This window comes from Anomalospiza imberbis, chromosome 2 (genome assembly GCF_031753505.1).
Source record: "Anomalospiza imberbis isolate Cuckoo-Finch-1a 21T00152 chromosome 2, ASM3175350v1, whole genome shotgun sequence".
In the NCBI taxonomy this organism is placed as follows: Eukaryota; Metazoa; Chordata; class Aves; order Passeriformes; family Viduidae; genus Anomalospiza; species Anomalospiza imberbis.
This window is the reverse complement of record NC_089682.1, coordinates 6,660,875-6,681,505: the sequence shown is the minus strand read 5'-3', so window position 1 is coordinate 6,681,505 and position 20,631 is coordinate 6,660,875. Positions and strand designations below refer to the sequence as shown.

The 20,631-nt window shown below is 48.4% G+C and overlaps 1 protein-coding gene across 1 annotated transcript; it reads right to left on the bottom strand.

The window, feature by feature from the left end:
- Positions 1-1,632: 1,632 nt before the first annotated feature.
- DIPK2B (divergent protein kinase domain 2B) lies at positions 1,633-18,080 on the bottom strand. Its single transcript, XM_068179701.1, has 5 exons — positions 17,310-18,080; positions 12,264-12,528; positions 5,448-5,621; positions 3,561-3,849; positions 1,633-2,352 (listed from the first exon to the last, which is right to left on the bottom strand). The coding sequence occupies exons 1-5, from the start codon at positions 17,531-17,533 to the stop codon at positions 2,012-2,014; spliced, it is 1,293 nt and encodes a 430-aa protein (XP_068035802.1). The 5' UTR covers positions 17,534-18,080; the 3' UTR covers positions 1,633-2,011.
- Between the last annotated feature and the right edge of the window lie 2,551 nt (positions 18,081-20,631).

Genomic DNA, 20,631 nt, shown 5'->3' with positions numbered 1-20,631 from the left:
CCTGCAGGAAAAGGGGCCCAGAGCTAACACCCAGCTCTCAGGTAAACCCACTCCCCAAGAGATTGGAGATGCAGACAGATTCAAGAAAAATTGATGGAAACAGGCTGTTAGACAGCCTTGTGCATCTCAGTGAAGGACATGTTTTTCTTTCTGGAAGAGAGCCATGATGTAGAAATAGACTGAAAGCAGGAAAGAGGGCTGCAGCCATAGCTGAGGCTGTATATTTAAACCTCTTTGCTGTCTGACCATCTGGGCCTGCAGCTAAACTTAAACTTATTATTTTCAATGTTTCAACATCTTGAGAGGTAAAAGGTGCACTTGATACTTTATGCCAGGAAGAAAGGCAAAATAATTGTCCTGAGTCATCTTTCCCCCGTGTCAGACCTTTGTGTGTGGTTTTGGATGCCCAAGCTGTTTCATCAGCCTTCACCCACACCTGCCTGGAACCTCAGGCTGGGTGCTCTGTGTGCACAGAGCCCCTCACAGCCAACACAAAATCTGGATTTGCATTCCTTCTCTGTACAACACAAGTCAAAACAACCACTGGCAATGCAAATGCACTCATGTCTTTTTCTGCCTTTATATTTTTATCATTTTTTTTAACCATAGCTAGAAGAAGACTCTTTCCATGATTAAAATTCTTGTGGATGATCCAGAAAGCCTTATTTCTCACTTAGCTCAGTCAAATTTGCTCAGTGACTCCTGCATGCCTGGATCCCAAGAGAAACCCCAAACCCAGGTGAGGTCTGTCTGACCCCTACACATCAGGGAAAGTTTGGTGTGGGCTTCTGACACCTCACAGGGAGCTCACATGAGGGGTACTGACAGATTCTGGGTGAGAAAAGTTGTGTTTTGCCACTTTTGCAACCATCTCATGCAAAATGAGGCACCTGGATCTAGCCCTGGTTTGACAACTGCTGTGAAATATTTCTGGAACCACCCCAAATTTTAAGTGCCTGACTCACTCCTTTGGGGACTGGCTTACCAATTCCTCCTCTGGAAGGCAAATGGGTGAGGATGGCTGTAGGTCTTGCTGGTCAGAGCTTAGATCTCCCCAGCTCTTGGTGGGTGCCCCAGCACCTACACTGGAGTATTGAGTGTTTAGCAAGTCTTGTCAGGCTCAGTGTAAATTAATGTCTCATCCTCTGCCTGTGTTCCTTCTCGTTTTTAGGTAATTTTCCAATTTGAGTGGTTTTGTGCAAATGGTTCCTCCATTTAGAGAGAATAATGTGAAAATATCTGCTGAACAATCCCATCCCAGAGCTGGGATTTTTTCTCATCTTAAACCAAAGACCTGTATTAGTCTCCGACTGCTGTCCATTGACTTGGGAAAGACTAGAAGCAATTATATTTGGGGATTAGAGAAATTAAGTCTCAAGAGACATGGAACCTTTCAGCTTTTTAATGGTTTTGATTGTGTCTTTCTGTTCTGTGTGCCATCAAAGTAATAAAATTAAAATATTTTGTAAAAGTGAGCTGTGATGGGTAATGGTACAGAACTGATCTGGTCATTCAATTTATCTGTGATTCTTAGCACATTAAAAATAGCCACAGGGAAACTCTTAATTCCTTCCTTCCATCCATCCATCCATCCATCCATCCATCCATCCATCCATCCCATACTATTTATAGATCATCTCCATCAGAAAGAGTTTCTTGGCAATAAAGATCCTCTCTCTAGCTGGCTGTGAGCATCCTGCCTTGCTTTTCAACAAATGGCATGGGAAACTCTTCCAAGGCCAAAACACGTGAATGAGATTTATTAATCCTGTGGCCCCTTGTCAGTCATGACAATGTTAATAATCCATAAACCATACACCATGTCTATATCCCATGTAACAAATGCATCTCCGGGAGATGAATAATAAATCCCACGTGCACTCTGCTCCCTCTTACCCTGAGAACGCCCTGGATGTGGGGCAGCTCTTTCCTGCTATCCTGGCTCCTTCTCGCTTCCCGTGCTGGGAGGGGGCTGACACTGCCCCAGTCCTTGCCAGGAGTAGCTCCTGTGTCAGTATTTGTCACTGTATCTGCAGTCAGGGTAGCGGTAGGCGAAGCGGGAGTCGCAGGACCGCAGAGGTTTCAGGATCTCTGCCAGCTCCGCCATGGCCTCGCTGGCACCGCGGTCATCGCCGAGGCCGCGGGCGCAGCGCTGCAGGAAGGCGTCGATCCTCTCCTGCACGGGGGGCAGGAATTTCCCCATCAGCAGCTTTGGCAGAAGGTCTTGACACACCATGACGAGGCTGTGCTGCTCCCTGATGGAGCCACAGGACACAAATGCAGACTGGCAGTCCACAGTCAGGCAGCTGAAGATGTCTTTATACTCCTGTTGGCCATCGATCAGCTGGCTCCCTGTTGGGGACAATTAAACCGCTTGTAAGAAACATAATAGTGAGCTCCTGGACAGTCGGAGATATCTGTGCCTCTGTGTTAACATGGGGTTTGTTACTGTCTAAAGGATGTGACCACCTTTCACTACAAATTAGTCAGTGCTGAAGCTGTGTGTGTGCCAATTTTCTTGCTTTTGAAATATGTATATTTTTCTGAATGACAGAGCTCTTCAGAACTGCCTGTCAGAGGAACTGAAGATGAGTCTGTCAAGTCAAGCTGATACAGAAACAATGAGATTTGGAGTACAGATCTAAAATGTGGAGCTCCTACAAAAAACTACCACAAATAGCCAGACCTGTAATTTTTTTCATGTTAACCAAAATCATTGCCTTGCAACAACAGCTAATCTAGCTGAAATCAAGTTAACAGTCATAGCTGTTGGGATAAGAAAAGGAAATCCAGTGGAAAATTTTCTGACAGCTGCTTCTGAATATTCTGAATACTCAGCTGAATGTGTGAGCTGAGGAAAAACCTTTTGAAAATCTGAATATTCAAAATGAAACTTAAATTATTGGATGAATAGTCTTTGACTAGCTCTACTTGCAGGAGTAGAGCAATGTAACCTGTGAAAATTGAATACTAACCCTTGATTTTATGTAAAAGTTACAAAAAGGAAGATTTTGTTATTATTGTTATAAATAATAATTACCATTATTAGTCAATGTGATAAATGCATGTAAAAAGGGTCCAATTTAACCCACGACTTAGAACAAATGAAATTACAAAATTTCTGCTGGCAAGTATTGACATTTGCGTGGCAAAAGTTTGAAAAGGAAGTCTTCAAATGGGAGCATTCAGCACACCGTGCACACTGAAAGCTGCTGCCAGCTGCAGCGTGGTCACCAAACCACCGACTGCACAAACAAAATACCTGTCGCCTTCCCGACCCCGAGCCAGGATGGCAGGAGCCGCTGATGGCGAGTGTCTCCGTGAACTTCTCATCACTTAATTTAGTAAGTGGTGTTTGGTTAATTAAAAAAACCCCAAAAAAAACCCCAAAAACACCAAAAAAAACCCCCAAAACAAACCCAAAAAAACTCCCACCAAAAACGACCAAAAAAACCCCAAAAAAGCAGCAGTAGAGCCAAGGGCAGAAGGGGAAAGATTTGTCTGCCCTGCCTCCCGAGCCCTCCCGTGACAGATGCGTAGCCACGGAGCCCGCTGAGTACCTTCCTCCTTGTCGATGATGCCCAGCGTGCTGGCATCCCGGATGAACAGATGCCCGTTGCTGAACACGCCGAAGGTGCCAGCGTCCACGTGGGTGAAGTAGAAGAAGTAGTTGAGGTCGTTGGTGGCCATGGAGCGCAGCACGGCCAGGAGCTGCAGGGCCAGGTCTGCGGCCACCTCGGGGGCCGCGCCGAAGAAGTCGCGCAGGGGCCGGGTGCTGGCGCTGACCACCAGGCGCCCGCAGGAGCCCAGGTACCGCGGGAAGGGCCAGCCCTCCACGTCGGGGAAGATCTATGAGGAAGAGCAGGAATGGGGGGATTACCCCCGTCGTCTGCCCGTGGAGCCACCTCCCTCTCAGAGTGCCCTTTCTGGCTCCAAGCAGCGGGGTTGTGGTTTGGTTTCCAAGCCAGCCTGCAATCCTTCCTCGCCCCATCCAGCCCTAGCAGCTGGGAAAGGTACTTACTACCCCATCCTGGAGGAGTTAGGATGCTTTTTTCTTTTTCTTATGGTTCTTTTTTTGTAATGGAGGAAGAATCTGGTATTTTGAGACTTACTCTGTAAGAGAGACTAACTGGAAAGTCCAAGATAATAATAGTTTTCAGATTCATGAAAATTTTAGCCACAGAACAGCTAATTTTAGGTGTCTTTGATGGGTCCCTCATGAGCACTGAACAGATGAAGTCACAGCTTGGAGTTGAGGTAAGGCTAAAGCAGTTTTTGCTAATTGGTGAGAACTGCCAGGCTCATTTATAAGAGACTTTGCAGTCTCTTACAATGTGGTGGGTGTTTGCTCCAGTGGAGACACCCAGGCTGGGCTCCCTGCATCCCTGCAGCTTGTGCCAGAAGCACGGTTATCCCAGGTGGAAACCAAACTGTGTGACTGCTGAGCTATGCCAGCACAAAGCTTTCTGTCATTTGCATTAAAACTCATCTGTGTCCCCAGCACCTCAGACCCTGCCAAGCCATTATGAACTCATCCAGTTTCATGTTTAAGGTTACTTCTCCCTTCTGCTGTGAAGGCATTCTGGGCAACTGTGTAAAAATCTAGCTGTTTCTCTTTGGCATATTTTTCTCATCTTTTCAAGTTGTGTTCCCATGGCTTCAGAGTGCTAAGGGCCACAGCTTCATGTCCCAGTGACCCATAACTGGGGTGGCTGAATGACCCCCAGGAGCCTCCCAGAGTGCAAGCACCATTCCCCCTTCCTGAAACCATGCAGAGCCCTGCGAGTTGCTGAGTGCAGCAGTGGCATGGGGCCAGAGAGGGATGATGCTGCCACTGCCATCTTTTCTTCATGGAATCATGAAGGGTTGCAAGAACCAGCAGTGAGGACTAAAGGTGGGATGGGGAAAGGTGAGGATTCTCTCTTGGAAACATAAGATAAGAGAGGAGCTGCGTGCCAGGCAGGTCAGAAGGGGTCCGGGGGAAGGGTGTGAGGCCTCCCAGATCACCGCCTTCAAACCCAGAGTTTTGAAACCCAGAGCCAGTTACCAGCGGCAGGAGAATGGAAAACGCAGCACATGGAGCATGGGAAATCATGCTCTTTCTCTCCCAGAAACAGGCTGTGATTTAATGTAATGCATTAGCAGTGCAAACCTAACACTTTGAAGTGCTGGGGATGTGTAAAACCCTGGATTTCACAGTGCTCTAGTGCAATAACGCACCTGGGCTTCCCTGTCTCTCCCCATCCTCACAGACTGACGCAGGGAGCACCTCATGACCCTGCCTGGCTTCAGCCACCCAGCCCCACAGAAGAAACACGCTTTTTGAAGGCCAGGGAGCTGACAAAGGCCAGGGCTGGGACTCCTCTGCCCCCGAGGCTGGCACACATCTCACGCGAGGGTTTGCTTGTGAGGGGTGGTGTTTCAAGCTGGGGCAGGCTGGCGCGTACCTGTAGGAGGATGGGGTGTGAGTTCACTGCCAGGGTGTACAGCAGGCGCAGCTTGTCCCGGTCCGTCAGGTGATCCATGTAGATGCTGCCGGCGTCCGGCACCTCTGCGTAGCGCCGCACGATCCTGTCCAGGAGGCGCTGGGATGGGCAGCGCAGCATGGGGCTGGACAGGCCCTGTGAGAGGGGAAAACCCGGCAGGGATAGTCTAATTCCAGCCTGAGACATTGCAATGTGCTTGGGTCATGCTGGGGGTACGCACACACACACACCTCTGTGCTCTGCCCACTGCGCCTCTGCTTGCTGCGGCACAGCTCCGGAGGATGTGGGCACACAGGGCATCTCACCCTTCCTAGGAGAGGACCTGTGCCGTCCAAAAATGCCATTTCCCAACTCAGGTTTCAAGAATGGCCCCATTCCTGGGCACTGTAAACCTCATATTCCCCCAGCTTCACCACATCACCACACCATGGGACTCTTCCTTCTGCCTGGGTTTCCAGCCCTGGCATTCCTGGTGGAGGCCCTCCAGTTGTTACAACAGTGACTCACTTCCCTCGTTAAATAATCTTCGGATCACTTCGTTATTTGCTTAACCTGAGAGCAGCTTTCTTGGAAATACTATTTGCTAAGGTCAGTAAACATGTTTTAAAAATGTAAATAAACATTGTGTGTGAGTATAAGCACAGGATATGTTCTCTCTCTGATAAACTCATGCATTAACTATCAAAACCAAATAGCCTCTGTTTATTTTTTGTAAATACCAGCAACAAATAGAGAACTGTTGGGCTAATGGAGTCAATTATCACTGCATTTCACCCTTCAGATTTAGAGGTTTGGCTTGTAAAATTGCATGAGCAATCTGTGGCTGGGATAAATGGCATAGAAAATTATACTTTCATAGTAAAAAATGTCCTCTTTTTATTTTTCAGTTAGTCTTCCTTAGTAGCCAAGGAGAGTTTGTATATGGAGGGCTGCCCACAGTGGCACAGAAGCACTGCCCTGACATGCCTCTGCTGGGGAAGGGAATCAGGTTTTTTAAACCTCTTTATTAAAAATTATTCCAGTAGTCAAATTTGCTCTTTTGAGTTTTGTTTATAATTTGAAGGCTGGGAGATGTGCTTCAGAGGAAAGGGAGGTGGAGTTCATGTTGCTCCCTGCCATCCTTCATGCTGAGAGCAAAGATGTGACGCAGCATCTCCCCAGGTCATGTGGGAACTCTGAGGTAGCTCCTTCTCAGCCCCTCCTGTGCGAGCTGTTCATTTGGCATAAAACACTGAACCACCCAGCGTGACAAAGAAATAAAGGAACATGGAAAGGATGAGTAGGACACTTTCCCAGATGGAGGAGGAAAGGGGGAACTAGATGTCCCATGTCTCTTCCTCTGCATCCCTGTTGGCCTCGGTGAGATTCCAACCAGTCCTTCCTTGGCCATCATTTGCAAAAAAACAAGTCCAAAATGCCAATAGCTGGTCAAGACTACCTGAGAAACTCAATCACAACTAAAGTGTTCTTTCATGAACACCAAAATTCCTTTCCTCCCAAAAAAACCCCAAAAAAACCATTTGTCAAAAATAATCCTACTCAGTTCCTGTTGCAAGTCTTCATACACTCCTCTCCTCTGGTGCAGCCTTATCAGGAAAATATTTTCTGAATTAATTGTCTAAAACCATAGAAGAGGTTCAGGGGGAGGGATGGTTATGGATTTCTGTCTTGCAGCACTTGCAAGAACATTTTGGCTGACTCTGTCACTTTTAATTTGGAGAAGAAATAATAAAAAATGAGCAGAACAGAGCTGTGTAAAGTAAGAGATAAATGGTGGAGAAAGCCTCTTGCAGCTCCGTGTGTATGCAAATATTTGCAGCCAAAGTTAGAAAGCTTTGCTGCTTCCAGGAGTCTGCAATGAAAAAGTTGAGACCCTGAAGAGTACAGAGTGGGAACAAAAACCACAGTGGCAGAGAAGGCATCATGGTGTAATTAGGGTTTTTCTGAGGTCAGAGCTCACCCTCTTAACATAAATGTGGGCACGTGCTGCCCGTGGTGCTCACAGCTGCTGGTGTCCTGAAGAACTCTTCCAGGCACATCCATGGAGGAGTGGGAGCAGAGGAGCAGGGCTGGGTGCCGACACTTCCTACAGTTTAATGAAGCCTTGACCCACAAAAACTGGGCAATGGGGCCTTTTGATTTCAGCAGAGACAGTGAACAGCATAAAGCTCAGCACCTGCTTGATTGTTTCAGTGGAGAGGCATCTCACCTTCCTGCAGGCTGATGGAAACATCTCTACAGCAGAAAAGGAGCTGGAGTTGTAAAACTGTCAGACAAAAACTGTCAACGGAAGAAAAATTTGAAGAACATATACTTAAAACACTGGCGATACAAATTTATCTGAGAATATCTTAAGTCCTTTGCAGTGACTTATCACCCCAGAGAATAAGACCTGACAGACAGCCTGATGTATTGTTTGTGATTGATGTGGAAAGCTTCTTATTTACTTCGATTAAATACCCACATTTCTATATCTGATAGTGAGTAGTTCCTGCAAAGTCTACCTCCACACAGCTGTGAGTTTTTAAACCCTATTACACAGTACAGGATGCATTTTAAACTCCATGAGTTTATGCATATGTAGCACAGACACACCCAGAATTCACTTGGATGTAAAGACAACTTGTGGAAGACAACTTCTTGCTCTGTTTTCTTTTCAGTCAGTCCAAGGAGGGATGGCCCAGACCAGGAGCACAGCTGCCTCCTACCCCGTGAGCCACTACTGGGGTCCAGCTTCACCAAACTACCAGGTTCAGGATGGGTTCCAGGAGGAAACACTTGGATGTAGGTGTCAAAGCACCTACAACTCCTGGCGATGTGAATCCAAGGGTTTCCTTAACTCCCAAAAGAAAGAAGGTAAGAATGCCCTGAGAAACTCATCCCCACTGCCAGCAGGTTTATGGAAGTCTCTGATGATGAGGTACTGGGTCAAAGAGGTGGCAGGTCTAGGAGCTAGCTCTGGGAGCCCCAGAGTGCCCATCCTTCCCTAGGATGGACCACTGGACATGTGAGTGAGCTGCTGCCCCTGTGGAGCAAGAAGAGATGTGGACTAGACTCAGAGGCCACATAACCAGGGTGCTGGTGCATCTGCTGGGGGCAGGACGAGGTGCTGATCAGCAGTTGCTGGCCAGCAGTTGCTGGTCAGTAGTTGCTGGTCAGTAATTGCTGGTCAGTAGTCTCAAACAGTCCGTCCTAGAGAGAGGGTCTGCAAATGCTGGATTTTCAACTTGGTACTGCTTTCCTCTGTCTGCCTTCAGCATTTTCCAGGCTGTGCTTTGTAGTAGGGCTGTACATTTTCCCTGTGGGTGATCTGTGCTGAAACCAACCTGCTTTGTAGCCCCTCCAGCAGGAAAGCACCCAGAGTGGTTTGAGGTGATGAGCTCCTGGGCGAAGCAGTGGGTGTCTGGGGCTGCCAAGCAGGCTGAGCCCCAGCTAAATCCTGCTCATCTCTGAGGCAGGCTGGATTTTAAGACTGAAGACTTTGCTGCATCCAATAAAGATTTTCATTGTGGCTGGTGAAATAATCGCTGTGGCAGGCAGCTCAGCTGATGGCTGGGTCAGGCAGGGCAGGCAGCGTAAAGTGGAAAAACATCACTTCATGGTCTGTCATTTTGATTCAAGCACGTTGTGGTTACGTTGTCGTAATGCTCTGTCTATCACACAAAATTACCTGGGCCTATTAGCTTTCCCCAGTGCTGCTATACAGGATAAACTGCAGGGAAGGAAGAACAAGCAGTGTGAGACTGCAGCTCTGTGAAAAAGGCTGGGCATCGTGTCAGACCTTGAGAGAGGTGCTCTGTTAACACCTCTGAAAAGAGGGAGAGCGGGAGAGCGGAGCCATAAAAGCAGTTCTTTAGGTAAGTATTTGCAGAGATATATGGTAGCCCCAAAAACCCCTCTCCTGTGGCTCCTGCTGGGTTACCAACATATATCTGCACAGCAAACACTGCAGAGAGGCAGCGGTGCTGGGCTGGGTGCAGGCAGAGGTGCTGGTTTCCAGAGGGAGGAGGGCAGGTGGGATGGCCAGGGAGGAGAGGGATCCCCATCCCTGTGGAGCTGGATGGGCTGGGGAGGCCAGACTGTAACCTGTGGTGGCCCACACAGCAGGGCGGGATGGGTTCTCACACACAGACTCACACATACATGTATGTATGACTGAAATGTTGCTGCCACTGGCTGTTTTTCAGCTAAGACCACTGTGAGACCAGAAGCCATTTTGCAGAGCACATGCCTGATCTTAAAAAGTGATTGCTGCTGAAATTTGGTGATGAGGAAGTAGCTTCCAGGGTCTCTGGATCACTATATTTCTCTGTGTTTTCAAATCTAGATGCTGTTAGAAGGGATTTAAATTCCAATTTTTGTTTCTCTGATTGATATACAGAACCAAAGGACTGTGAAAACATGAGCAGAGCAATCCTGAGGCTGATGTGCAAAGGTCTGGGCCTCCCTGCAGCCTCCCATGCCCTTTCCAACTAAAAAGCTGCAGGGGTTGATGAAATGTCCCAGGGAGTTTGTCACTGGGCACGTCCCCCCAGGCTGGCCCTGAGGTCACTTCAGAGGTGCCCTGGAGCTGGCATCAGCTCAGCTCCCCACTGCTGCTGCACAGGGAAATTCCTGGGAGAAACTGGATAGGTGCAAGGGCAGGGTGCCCCAGGCAGGGTCTCTGCGTGGTGCTGTGTGTGCACATGTGCATCCATATATGTGTGTGTGCCCGTGTGTGCAACCCTGCCAGCTCAGCTGGCATTTCAGGCTCCGAGAGGACAGGGTAGGGAAAACTGTGGCACACGAAGGGCCTTTTAAGGAGAAGGATTTGGGCTCAGCTGATGATTTAGCTTTGCAGCAGGTCTGAGATACCACAGAGCCACATTTCTCCAGTTACTTTTTCACCCAGCTCAGCAAGTTGAAGTTTTAAGCTCTCGATTCCTTCTCTTTCCCTCAGCACTGCTGGGGAGTGGAGGGACAACACAGCAAGGCTGGAGGACCTGGCAGCCCAACTTGCCCTCCTGCAGGGCCCTGCAGTGCTGCCTGGAGCAACAGGGGTGGCCAGCAGGTGCCTGGGCACCTGCCAGCCTAAGGAATTGTCCCTGCCCACAAGCTCAGGTGAGGGATGCTCTGAGTGGAAGTGATACACCATGCCCTCTCTGTAGTGCCTCTGCCAAGGTTACTAAACAAAGTACAGTGTAGCTTTGCTCCAAGAATCTTTTCCCAGTCAGGCATGTGCTGCCCAGGAGGGTACTGACTTCAGGGTGACCTGCTGGGCTGGACTGTCGGTGATTTGGGTGAGTCCTTTTTGGGGCAGTCCAGGCATAACCCCAGTGTATCCCTCCCTCTCTCTCCTAAGGTGTGCTGCTCCACAGGCTAAGAGTAGAGGAAGAACAAAAGCAGCAGAGCTCTAGCACTCACCAGAGCTGAGTGGATGCAGTGAGCAGCTGCCTATATAGAAATATAAATGAAGTCACTTTTTCACAGTTGTTTCTCTCTTAGAATGGGAAGAAGTACTGGAATAATCCTTTGTCTCTCAGGTCTTGTTCAGTGTATATCCAACCCCCACCCTGGCCCCTGCCCTTTCCAGGGTTTATTGTGATGTTTTGCTGTTGTTTGCGTGGGGTGAGGGGGATGCCCTGTGTTGTAGCTGCCCATCTTCCTGGTGGTGGTGATCCACACTAACTGTTCCTGTCCTGGCTTCACCTGTGGCACCCCAGGACTGTGGGAGAAAGGGCAGTGTGCTTCTTTGTGCCTGAGATCATTTGCTATTGATGGCAGGAGAATGAGTAATCGAGGCTTTGGCTCTGACTGCCCATGCCCCTTGTCCTGCCAGCCACAAGAGAGACCCACACTGCCTTGGCCCCTGGCCCAAAGCAAAATCGCTTTCAAGGCACTGGCTGCCCTTGTGGGTATAAATTTCTGATGGAAAAAACCCCAAAACCCCACAATGCTGAGACATGATGGAAAACTAGAAAGAAAATGGCAGCAATCTCCCCACTGGAGCTGTTACCACATTTGTGTGCACAGCCTGTTGTTACCCCTGTGCCTGAAGCCACAGGGTGCTATGGCTTTCCACAGGACTTCAGCTTCAACCTGCACAAGGAGCCATGAGCTGATGCTCTCCCTGCTGGGGCCGAGCCCATCCCAGCCCTATACAGGCTGTGCCATGGCATTACCTGTCACCCTGTTCTTTGGAGAGTTTTAAAGTTCTTCTAAAAGTTCCTATGCCTTCTGATATTTACATATTTCAACTGAGTTTTCTCACGGATGTTCATGTAAATGATGATTGTTTTGTATTCTTCTTTGTGGGTGGAGAGAATTGATGGACTGTTGGTTTGACCAGTGTGCTTGGAGAGGTGGCAGTTTCACCCTCCAATCCACTGTCATTTTTACTATTGTATATATACTAGAGTCAGAAAATAAAATTGGCTTTTTTGGGTTATTTTCCTTTCCTTTTACATCTAGCCTACTTCTGTGAGTTATTTCGTGACACGGTGTGACAATTACCTGTGGCTGGCAAGGCTTGGCCTTCAACTATGGCACTCTTTTCCCATCAGATCGTCATTTTGCCTCCCCCCTTTGGCTGGTGGGCTTGGCTGGGGGCACACCAGGCTGCCCCATCTCCACCAACCGGGCAGGATGAGTGCCAGCCACCCCCCAGTCTCACCCTCCAACCAGCAAGTTACAACCACATCCCCACGAGACCCTTTTCACACCCCTAAACCTCACGGGCCTTGCTCTGCCCCGTGCCCCCCCAGCTGTGGTGGGGCACCGGAGCCGCCGGACACAGACCTGGACCAGGTCAGGCGTGAGGCGCTTGGCCCGCAGCCACTTCTGGAAGCGCTGGGTGCGGCGCAGGGCGCGCTCCAGGCTGCAGGTCTTGGTCTTGAGCAGGGAGGTGCAGATGCGCTTGTCCGCCCGGTCATGCTGGTACTTGGAGGTCAGCCGGGTGATGTCCACCAGCCGCCAGCTCTTGGCATCGTCCGTGTAGTTGCCCGAGTAGCTGAGCAGGGAGCTGGGGGGCAGCTTTAAATGAGAAGAAAGCCAGGTGTCAAACCTGCCAAACCAAAACGAGAGCCCCACGGAGAGCGGGTTAAAAGCCACACGGACACAGCGCCCGCCCCGCTGAGCTTCTCCAGGCCGGCCCCTGGGGCTTCCTGCCATCGCCTGGCAAAGGCCAAGTCACCCTGGCTGGGTGGCCCCAGGGTGAGCAGCCTGAAACCATCAGCTAAGGAAATGTGTTTTGGTAAAAAAGTCCTTCTTTGCTTCCCGCTAATACCATCCCTTGTCATGAATGCTGCCATGGAGTGAAGGGTGAAACACCCAAATGCGGTCTTTTGGGTAGAGGGAGGGAGGAAAAGGAAGGGGTTGCAGCATTTTAGTTAAGGAAAAATTCCTGGTGTTTTTAAATTTTCCTACCTATAGAGAAAGGGTCCCAAAAAAGGAGTACTTGACACTTTAAAGGATCCTCCTGATATTAAAACCTCCTGACAACAAATATATTTGAGAATATCAAAATGACCTCTTGTTTTGAGGTGGTGGCTTTTGTCCGTGCAGAGGTCTTCTTGTCTCCCCCAACACCCTTGACTGCATTTCAGCAGCTGGGATGAGTGACCTCCCTGACAGCAGCAGAGTTTGGGGTGTGATGGGGGGACAGGTGTGATGGGGGGACAGGATCTGTGTGCCCTGGGTGTGCAGCACCTCTGTAGCCATGGAGATCTTGCACTAATTTGCTCCCCCTCCACAGGCACAGGAGGGGAGCATATGGGCTGGGTAATTAGGTAACTTTTTTTTGTTTCAGCAGCCCCCTCAGCCCTGCCCACACGCGTGTCGTACACGCCGGAGCTGAGGAGCGCGGTGCCTGTTCTGGGAGGGTGTCTGTAACCTGCTCTTGGAAAACAGCCCAACTCTGACCTTTGGTTTGGCCAACATCCTGCCCTCACTGCCTCTGAACCCTCTTGCCCTGAGCTCCTCGTCCAAGTGCGTAGGAAAGCACGTCCTAATTTAATCTCACCCTAAATTAAAGCTGATAGTTCAGAAGTGAAACAGGAGAGCAGGAGGTTCCCTGCAGGATTAGCCTAGCTGGAGTTTTCAGACAGCTTACAAGACATTAACAAGTCTGAAAGCTGAAGCTGGTCTTTCCTTTCAAATTCCATTTGGGAAATTGGCACAGAGAAATTTGGGGAGGATTAATTTTCTATGATTTCAGGAGGATTAATTTTCTATGATTTCAGGCAAATAACTGACTCAGTGACACGAACCACCATCTGCAATCAGAGACTGATCAGATGATCCCTCCTGAAGGCAGGACCCCACTCCCTTTCCCCACCACAGACCCTGTGCAGCTGAGCTCCGGGGCAGGCACGGGTGCCCAGGATGGGTGAAACCCTGGTACTTCCCCTGCTTTGGCTTTCAACTCCTGCCATGTGCCTCCTTCCAAAAATTCACCATGGAGGCTGACTAGAAGTGGGGGAGCCTTGTGTGAATAGGTTGGTGGATTCCAGCATTTCAGTTGTTTGGGCATTTTGCCTGATACGAAACTGAAGATTCCCTACAATTAAGGCACCTGACATGATAATAAACACTTTGTTTGGGTTTTTTGTTTTGGTGGATTTGTTGGTATTTTGTTTTGGGTTTTTTTTGGTCTAGTTTTGAGCTAGGATTAAAGAAAAGAGAATAATTGCTGTGCCTCACTGTGATTGTTGTGCATCAGGACCTCTCCCAGTGCCTAATCTGCAAAGCGGGCACAGCGTTCCAGGCACGTACTGGGAAGAGATGGCTCTGGGCTGGCTTTCTCTTTCTTTCTTTTTTTTTTTTTTTTTTTTTTTTTTTAAGTTAAGCATAAATATGCCTTGTGACTTGACTCAAGCTCATGTGTTCAGGGGAGCTCGTATCAGGCAGAGAGCAGGAAAGTGCCACCTCCTGCATGCAAGCAGCACATGGATGTGTGAAATCCAGGGCTGAGCATTAATTTGAGGGTGGATGGAGTGATTCCCTCTGCAGATCTCTGTGGGGAGAGCCACCCTGGCCTGGGAACCCAGCATGGGCTGCAGCAAGTCTGTATTTGGCATCATTTCTGGGCAGCACAGCGCTGGCCTGGCACATTTGCTGGATACTTTCAAGATTCATCATTAAGTTGTGCTGTAACTGCTCCCTCTCTTACAGAGCTTTTTAGCTAAGGGCCAGCAAATCCTCTAAGACCTTCAGTAGGATCTATGTGAATAAGTGAGTCACAGATTACAGATTTTAGATCAACCCAGAACTAAGTGCTGAAGAAATCCAAACTAGTTTTTCTTTTTATTTTTTTCTTGAATAAAATGAAGGATTTTGTTTCAGCCAAAATAATTTTGCTTGCATTTGGAATTTTAGATTAAAAAAACCCCTAAGTCTTAAAACAAACAAACAAACAAAAGAAATAGCCTGTAAACCCCCTTCTAATTGAAGCATTCCAGCTTTTTCAGTCTTCTTTCACATTATTTTTGGACAAAGCTCAGGACCAGCATTGGCACAAGTCTTTGATTAGTTTTGGTCAGCTCAGTTCTGCGATATTTTGAAAATGTAATATTTTACAAAAACTTTCACTGCACTCTGCTCTCAGTAAATTTGGTAGACAGGCTTGGTATCCTCATTTACAGATGGATAAAGTTGGGCCAAGATAAGGGAAGTATAGAACATTAGAGCACAAGATGAGTCACCAGCCATTCTAGAAACAAAACTCACATCTTCTCACTGTGAATGCATGTCAGAGCCCCCAGAAATGATGGAGAATTAATGAAGCATGTTCTAATGTGAATTAACACAGAGAAGCCCAAGTGCCATCCACCTTTGCGAACACGTGAAAAGGTACAAGGGTGGATCAAAGAGCACAAGCACCCCTGAAATTTCCCTAGTTTCAGCTCCCACTTGCCAAAAAATAATCCCAGTTTTTCCGGAAATCAAGTGGGAGAAAAAGTTTTACCCATGCAAAGGAAAGCCTGAAGCTGAGTGACTGCTCAGGAGAACATTTTTAAGTTCCCCTGCCCGAAGAGCTCACAGCAGAACTTCACGTTATCACGTATGTGTGGGAAGCCAGCTGCAGGCTGGTGGGAGAGGAAAAGAAGTGTCTGGCTTAGGGAACCCCTCTGTGTCCCCTGAGGCAGAAGTATTGTGCTCCCATATGTTTGTGGCTCTGCACTCCTGGACCCCAGTGGGATCCTCTGCATGCCTGCACCCCGTTCCTGCTGTCCCCTGGAGGAAAGGCAGCACGGAGCCCTCCCGCCTTGGCTCACGTAGCACCTCTCTCCCACAGCCAGTGCACTGTGCAGCTGGAGCCCCACAGCCAGAGGCACTTCTGCTGTTTTTGGCAGGGCTAAGGGAACCTGCATGGCCCCAGCCTCCCCACTGGCCAAGTAGGAGTAACCAAAAGGGAGCCACTTTGTACCTGGCAGCAGGTCCCTAAAAACCCTACACAGGTGAGCTGTAAAGGGGCTGCAGCAGGTTGGGGCAGGGGGCAGGAGCCAGCTGCAGTGCCATCCTGCTGCAGGGAATAAAATGCAGAGCAGACACTACCCTGGATGCACCCCTGGCCCCTGCAGACCCATGCCAGCATGTCAGCCAGCTGAGCATGCTGGGCTGATCGCAAATCCACGCTGCATTTTGGGGCAGGAATCCAGGCTGGGCTGGGAGAAACCCAGCACTCAGCCCTGTGCACCTCACTCACTGCTCACCCTGGCACTGAGGACATGGAAAGCTAAAGGGCAAAGTGACAAGGACTGGGAGTGGGAGTGCTCTGGCTCAGCAGAGCCACAAGCTGCCTTTTTCCAGCAGCAGTGGAAGGATGGATATCTGGTATTACAAGTCCATCCCAGACAAACCATTATGGTTTTACTATGCTACGTTTTATAGGATAGTTTAAGATAAAAACGGTGATTTGTCTAACACTATACTACTTATATTATAACATTAAAAATACAATTTTACTATAATAATTTCTTCTCCCCCAGGCTTTTAGATCTATAAAAGAAAGTGCATATGGCTCTATAAATCATATCAGACCCAATAAACCCTTCCTCTGACAAGCACTGCCTTTAACTTTTTCCTCAAATACAAGTGGCAACATTTTCCCTGCTGTCATCAGCTACATTCTGCTTTTGAGCCTAAAAATGATTGGATTGGTCCAATGACCGCTTGGACAGTGTGTATCTCATCAACAGCGAGACAGATGCAATTTCTGCCTTCAAGTTCTCACACAAATCTCTCCAAAATGTACCAGTAATTTAGCTGTGTGCTATTTTCAAGCGTGTGGGTAACCTCATGTGCAGAAGTCCTCATGCCTCAGGCAGGTTTAGATCCCTTTTGATCTTAGTTAAAAGGCACGTGAAATTCTGCACATTCACGTTGTTGCACCTGGTACAAAATTATACAGCATGTTTGTATGTTTGTAGTTAACGTTCTCTGTTGGGAGCGTACAAAGCTAAACCCCCTTTTGCCTTTAGCCAGTTGCTCATAATAAAATACTTCCAGTAAATCTAAACAAGCTGATTCCTTCCTTCCCTCTTCCCTTCCCCCATCACTGCCTTGAATTTTTTTCAGACCCACTCTCAAGACAGAAATTTGTGCCTTTTACTCCTGCTTTCAAGTTATAATTCAGGGCTGAAGTCTAATCATGTTTTCGTGGCTTTAAAAAAGAGACAAAGCATCAGCTTACAGGCATTAATTAAAACACTAAGTGCTGTAATGGCAACTGGGTGCTAAGTTGCTCTTTGCACTGTTGTTCATGAAAATACTTGGAAATTCTAACAGGCATCTTTCAAATTACGATACAGAATGCTTTAAAAATTACTCTGCTGAGTTTCTGACCTTATCTCCTCTTTAAAGAACTTCTTGCATATGGATGTCCCAATGCAGGCGTTGCATTTATCAAGTCCCAGGAAAGTCCGGCCAAAACTGTAGCTGGGTTTGACGTGGGGCACAGACGGAGAAGCCGTTGCTGCTGTGGAAGGGTTACAGCCCAGAGCCAAAAGCAGGAGCAGCATCAATGGATCTGCAACTCTGGAGCAAAGGCAGCATATCCAGCGCCCCATCTACAGTAGTGGAGAGCTGTGCTTTTTGCAAGTTGTCCCTCTCTAGGATTTCGGTCTCTTTTTGGTGACTTCAGCCTGCAGTGGTGAGCCCCGAAACACAGCAAGACACTCTGGGTGCAGGAGACACTGCTGCAGTCCCCATCCTGCCAGCTGGTCACTGGCTCTATCGGCTTGAGGTTTGGGTGGGAAAGATATGCTGTAGGGTGGGGAGAAGGAAATACATGGAGGATGCAGATAACTTGGGTTGCCATGGTTATCTTTCCTTTCCTTGTTGCAGCTGCTTTGGCCCCTGCTGACCCTCCCATCAGCCGACTTGGAAAACAACATGAAGAAGTGCTCATCTGCTCTTGGTGCAGACAAATGAAGGATATCCTGTCGCTGGAGAAAAGGGCACATGTGGGACACTTAGTGAAAAAAACTGATTTGGAAGGAGTAGTAGCATGGCAGAAATGCACATTTTACCAGAAGCCAGACCTTTGGTGTTGCTTTATTCCTGGAGGTTTGTGATGGTGCATGACATGACTTCTTGGATGCTTCCTTGGCCCTTCTCATAAAAGCACTGGAAAGGCTGTCAGGTGGAATCATCACTGTTGTTTCTTGAAAACAGCATTGTTTAGCAGTGATTGCACCACAGAAAGCAGGATAGCCTGCAGCTTTCCCAAAACTTCCAGCTGATAGAGCAGCCTGACCTCTATGCTCCTCTTGGAAAATGAGGTTTTCAGCAAGACTTGTGTGCTTTGGAATGTCTTTTCTTGATGGTCCTGGCACTGGAAAGAAGCTAGAGAAAGGGATGTGGGTGAACTCAGGAGAATGTCAGAAGTTTCAAATAGACTTAGAGATTACTGCGATCACACCAAAAGCTGTTCTTGTTAGCACAGACTTGGAAGTTATGGAAACTGATGGCTACCCATCCTGGCCTGGGTACTGGGGACTAGCCAGGAGATCTGGCAGGCTGCTGCTCAGGGCCAGGAAAGCACACCTTGAAGGAGCAAGTGGTACTCTGGCTGCAGGCAGCACATGTTGCTGTGGTGGCACTGGGCCTGGGTCCTCTCTGTTCCCAGCTGTTGTGTCTTCAGTGACATGGGAGACTCTCCTGGGCCATATTTTACCATGGGAGCAGTGAGGAGCAGACTGAGGCTTTGGAGACTTCTTATCCCCCCAGCTGAACTACTCGCACCAGGTGGCCAAGCCATCTCCTAGCACATTTGCAATAGAAGAGAAGGTGCACTGCAACCATCCTTTATTATCCCCTCTGGCATTTAGCCTGATGGGACTAAGGGATGTGAGAGCCACAGGGGTGTGCGTTGGGCTCTGTGATTACCCCTCACTCTCTGAAGGGGCTGCTGGGTGATCCTAGCAGTGCAAGGCAGCTATTTATAGCACAGAAACTCATTAGTTGTGCCACCTGGGAGATCCAGGGTCTCTCCTTGGCTCCACGCCCTCATGGGAGGTTGCTTCACCTCCTGGTGCATCCCTACGCAGAAAGTAGAGATGGTGACGTTTGGGGTTTATCTAGAGAGCACAGCACTGACAGAGGAGGATAACGAGCCCTGCTGAGAAGAAAGGAGGATATAATGAGCCCTGCAGAAGCTGCAAAGCAGAGGGGCTGGGCAGTGCTAAAACACCAGCAAGTGCATTCAGCACAACTCTGCATTGAGCCATCACTGCATTTGGGCCAACACTCCGACGTAAAGCTCTTTGAAACATGTTGGTGGAAAGAGACAGAACCAGAGCTAAATAAATATTAGCTGTGTCCCGCTTCCAGAAGTTTCTCCCTGGCCTTTTCTATTGCTGGTACATTGTTCCTCTCCCCTCTGCAGGAATCAGCCCTGCCCACTGTTTCCTGCCAGTAGCTCTGCAAATTTGGCCATGTCCACATTGCTCCCTGCCCAGCTCTTCCCTGGATGGTACCAAAATTACACACCAGCAATCTGTCTTTATCTTCATTACGTAATATATAAACCACGTATCCTTCAGTTTCTTTACTAATTCAGTTGCCTGCCTTCTGTCTTCTATCCTCTGCTGTAATTTTAAGAGCAGACACACCCAGGCTCCCATCTCCTGGTGCCCCAGCCTCTGCTGCCCCACGGAAAGGGGAGGGCTTCAGCCTCTGGGGGTGGCAATTGAGCATTTTTCAATGCAAACCTCAGGGTCTGGCACAAAACCCAATACATGGGCAGTGGGCTTCCTGTGCTGTTAATGATGCCTCGATGTCTGTGCTGTTCTTGCACTTTTGTGTAGTTCAGGCACACTAAGGCAATGTTTATGTCCCCCTAGGAACAGCACGTGGAAGCATGCTTTTGTGTAGTGTATCACACCTGCATTGCCTTGAAGTGTTATAAAAGCAACTTTTTATTCAAAGAATGGGAGCTGGTCCATCATGGCCACCTCAAGCTTGCTGCTAGCATCTGTATTTACCCCCACAGTCTGAGCTCTTTCCTTCCCTCAAACATTTCTGCTCAGGCTGGGCAGTCCCTGAGCACAGATGATGTGTGTAGGAAACACTCATTCATGCTCACAGCACTGAAAAACCAAAGCTTAAAAATGACTAGATGTATATCTGAACTAGCCAGAGAGGCAGGTGAGAAACCACAGCTTGGTGAGTGTTGTCAGAGGGGCTGCACTCCTCAAAGTGGCCTCTCTTTTACTGAGGTCGTTCAGCAGGTAATGTCAAACCTGTATTTGTTTTCCTTTCCTTCTGGTGACATGGTACAGAGTTGTTGTGGTCAGGTGGAGAACAGCCAGGTCTGCAGAAGCCTTGTAGATCTTCTCCTTGTGCCAGGATGTGGGATTTTCAGGACATGCATCACTGTCCTGCAGGACATGCACTGTACCGCCCCATGCATCACCAAGGGCTGGCCCTAACAACCCAATGGGACCTTGACAAAACTTGTACAAGAGAGACTCCTATGCAACACCATTAACCATGTGAGAACATGGCCCTAACAGAAAAGCCTCGTTAGTGTTCTAAAAGTTATCATTTCTAAAAAATTCTAAAAGGGATCAATATGAATGTCTGCCCTATTGAAGTCAGACCAGTTGCAGAAAAGCTTTTGGAGTGGTTTCTACCAACAGAGGTAAAAGTTTTTGTCTAGCCT